At 41.6% G+C, this 2,500-nt stretch overlaps 1 protein-coding gene across 1 annotated transcript in view; it reads left to right on the top strand.

Annotated features, from left to right (window-relative positions):
- LOC107564764 (tetratricopeptide repeat protein 39B) overlaps positions 1–2,352 on the top strand; it is a 14,879-nt gene extending 12,527 nt beyond the window's left edge. Inside the window, exons 10-12 of the mRNA XM_016249916.1 lie at positions 178–295; positions 385–501; positions 1,878–2,352. Coding sequence (XP_016105402.1) covers positions 178–295; positions 385–501; positions 1,878–1,974 — 332 coding nt within the window. The 3' untranslated portion in view covers positions 1,975–2,352. The remainder of the gene's footprint in view (positions 1–177; positions 296–384; positions 502–1,877) is intronic.
- The last annotated feature ends 148 nt before the right edge of the window (positions 2,353–2,500 follow it).

Raw genomic sequence — 2,500 nt, 5'->3', positions numbered from 1 at the left:
TTTACTATTGTCCTAATTCCTCATTTTAAAGCATTAAACCATCAAGCTTTTATTTTGGTAGAAAACCACAGGGAGCTGGATTAATGGATACTGTTTTAATTCATAACATAAAATGCAAAAAGGTTTCTGTGAGGGTTATAGGCTTTATAATCAACTCAGTGTGTGTGTGTGTTTCAGACCCCTCTGAGTTTCACCCTGACGATCAGTGTCTGGTTCAGATGCTGAAGGGTTTGTGTTTGAAGTATCTGGGCCGATTGCTGCAGGCCGAGCTCTGCTTCACGCAAGTGTTGAGCAGGTAAACACACCACACACACATTTGTGATTTTACTGTAGATCTGAGAGAGCTGTTTGATGATGACTGGACGTGACTGTGTGTGTTCGCAGCGAGAAGCTCATCCGTTACGATCACTATCTGATCCCCTTCACTCTCTATGAGCTGGGTTTACTCTACAAGCAGCAGGGCAACTACGTCAAAGCCACGCGCTTCATCGAGGACGCCAAGTGAGTTCGCTTTCAGACGTGTACATGTCCCTTCTGAAATAAATGACAAGATAAAGCTATCATTGCAGTACTAAATGCTACCTAATCTCTTAAATAACACAACGCTTCACAGTAAGCATTGTTAGAACTGAATGGAGAAATTCAGCATTTCTAAATCTCAACAATTGATCTTGTGAAAAACACATTTTTACTACATTTTACTGTACTATTTTTTTGGTTGAGTAATGAGCTGATGCGTAATACAATTCAATGTGCATTGTACCACATGCCAAGTTGATGATACAGTGAATGGTGCTCAAGAAGTGTATTTTGTTAGGGCAGTAACTCTAGTATAAAGACCTTATGTCTGGTTTAAAGAGTCCAATGTGGTTGACAAACTGCACTGCGAAATGGGATTTTGGAACAATACAGCTAATTGTGCATTGTCCCACATGCCAAGTTCAAGGGCCCATAAAATAAGAATAGTGAAGTAAAAAGTGCTCAAAATTTAGATTTTTTTCTAGGATAGTAAACCTAGTATCAAGGTCTTATATCTGATTCGACACGTCCTTTGTGGCGATTGGAAAAATTAGGCTCGAAATGGGCTGATGGCGCAATACGACTGCCTACATTGTCCCACATGCCAAGTTCAAAGGTCCATAAAAAAAGATTGGTGAAGCAAAAAGTGCTCAAAACTTGGATTTCAATAGGGTAGTAGCTCTAGTATAAAAGCTTAATGTCGTCTTTAACGCATCCTCTGAAGCGGCTGAGAAACTCAACCGCGAATTGGGCTGATGGCGCAATTTGGCTCATTGTAGATCGTCCCACATTCCAAATTCAAGGGTGCATAAAAAAGACTGGTACCACAAAGAGTGCTCAATATTCGGATTGTATTAGGGCAGTAACTCTAGTATTGAGAGCTTATGTCAATTTTAACACGTTATCTGAAACGGCTTGTCCCACATGCTAAGTTCAAGGGTCCATAAAACAAGACTGGTACTGTAAAAAGTACTCAAAATTGGTGTTTCATTAGGGTAGTAACTCTAATATTGAGAGCATGTGTCAAATTTAATACAACCTCTGTAACACTTGGGAAATGGGCTGATGGTTCCATACGGCTTTATGTGCATTGTCCTACATTGCCAAGTTCAAGGGTCCATACATTTGTTAGATTTAACACATCCTTACAGAGGGCGAAAAATAAATGCAGAATTTCTTCATTTAATTCTAACAGTGCTTATTGCAAGCAGCATCATAGAGAACTTAACAGTGCATTATTCACGTTTGCATTTTTGGTCATATCGACCACCTCTAAGTAGCGTAAACAGGCAGGCTGCTAGAAAATCAACACAATAATTTATGCTAAAGAATCTGTGTATGTCTTTGTGTGTCTGTAGGTTGAATTATAAGGATTATTCGATGGAGTCTCGTCTTCATTTCCGCATCCACGCGGCTCTCAGCAGTCTGAAGGGTTCTCCGACAAACTCGCCGTGATGAAGGACAAAGTTCGACCAGACGATCAGCACGCGACAAGCACATTACAACCATCATTGAAGCAACCAAAGCAGCGCGGCGTAGCGACCGTAGAAACACATTCACCAACCATTTCAAACCAAACCCGCCCCAGTCATCAGTAACGTCAAAACTAGCATCTGTGTACCTCAAACCTGAACATCTGAACACGTATTTGCTGTCGTTCGTTTAAATAGAGTTGTACGTTTGTTCAGCCAATCAGACGGCTGAAGAAACTCGCTGACGTCCAATCAGAAAACAGCTGCTGTAATGAATGTAACGTTTTACTTTGAAGACCAAATCCGCGTGTGTGTGTCTGTGTGTGTGTGTCTGTGTGTGTGCGTGTGCGTGTGTGTGCGTGTGTGTGTCTGTCTGTGTGTGTGAGTGAGTGAGTGTGTATGTGTCTGTGTGCGTGTTTGTTTGTGTGTGTGAGAGTGTGTGTCTGTGTGAGTGTGTGTGTGTGTGTGTCTGTGTGTGAGAGAGTGTGTGTGTGTGTGCGTGTGTGTGT

This window comes from Sinocyclocheilus grahami, unplaced genomic scaffold (genome assembly GCF_001515645.1).
Source record: "Sinocyclocheilus grahami isolate Dianchi unplaced genomic scaffold, SAMN03320097.WGS_v1.1 scaffold959.1, whole genome shotgun sequence".
Classification (NCBI taxonomy): Eukaryota; Metazoa; Chordata; class Actinopteri; order Cypriniformes; family Cyprinidae; genus Sinocyclocheilus; species Sinocyclocheilus grahami.
Note: the sequence above shows the minus strand (reverse complement) of the source record. Positions and strands in the feature narration are given on the sequence as shown.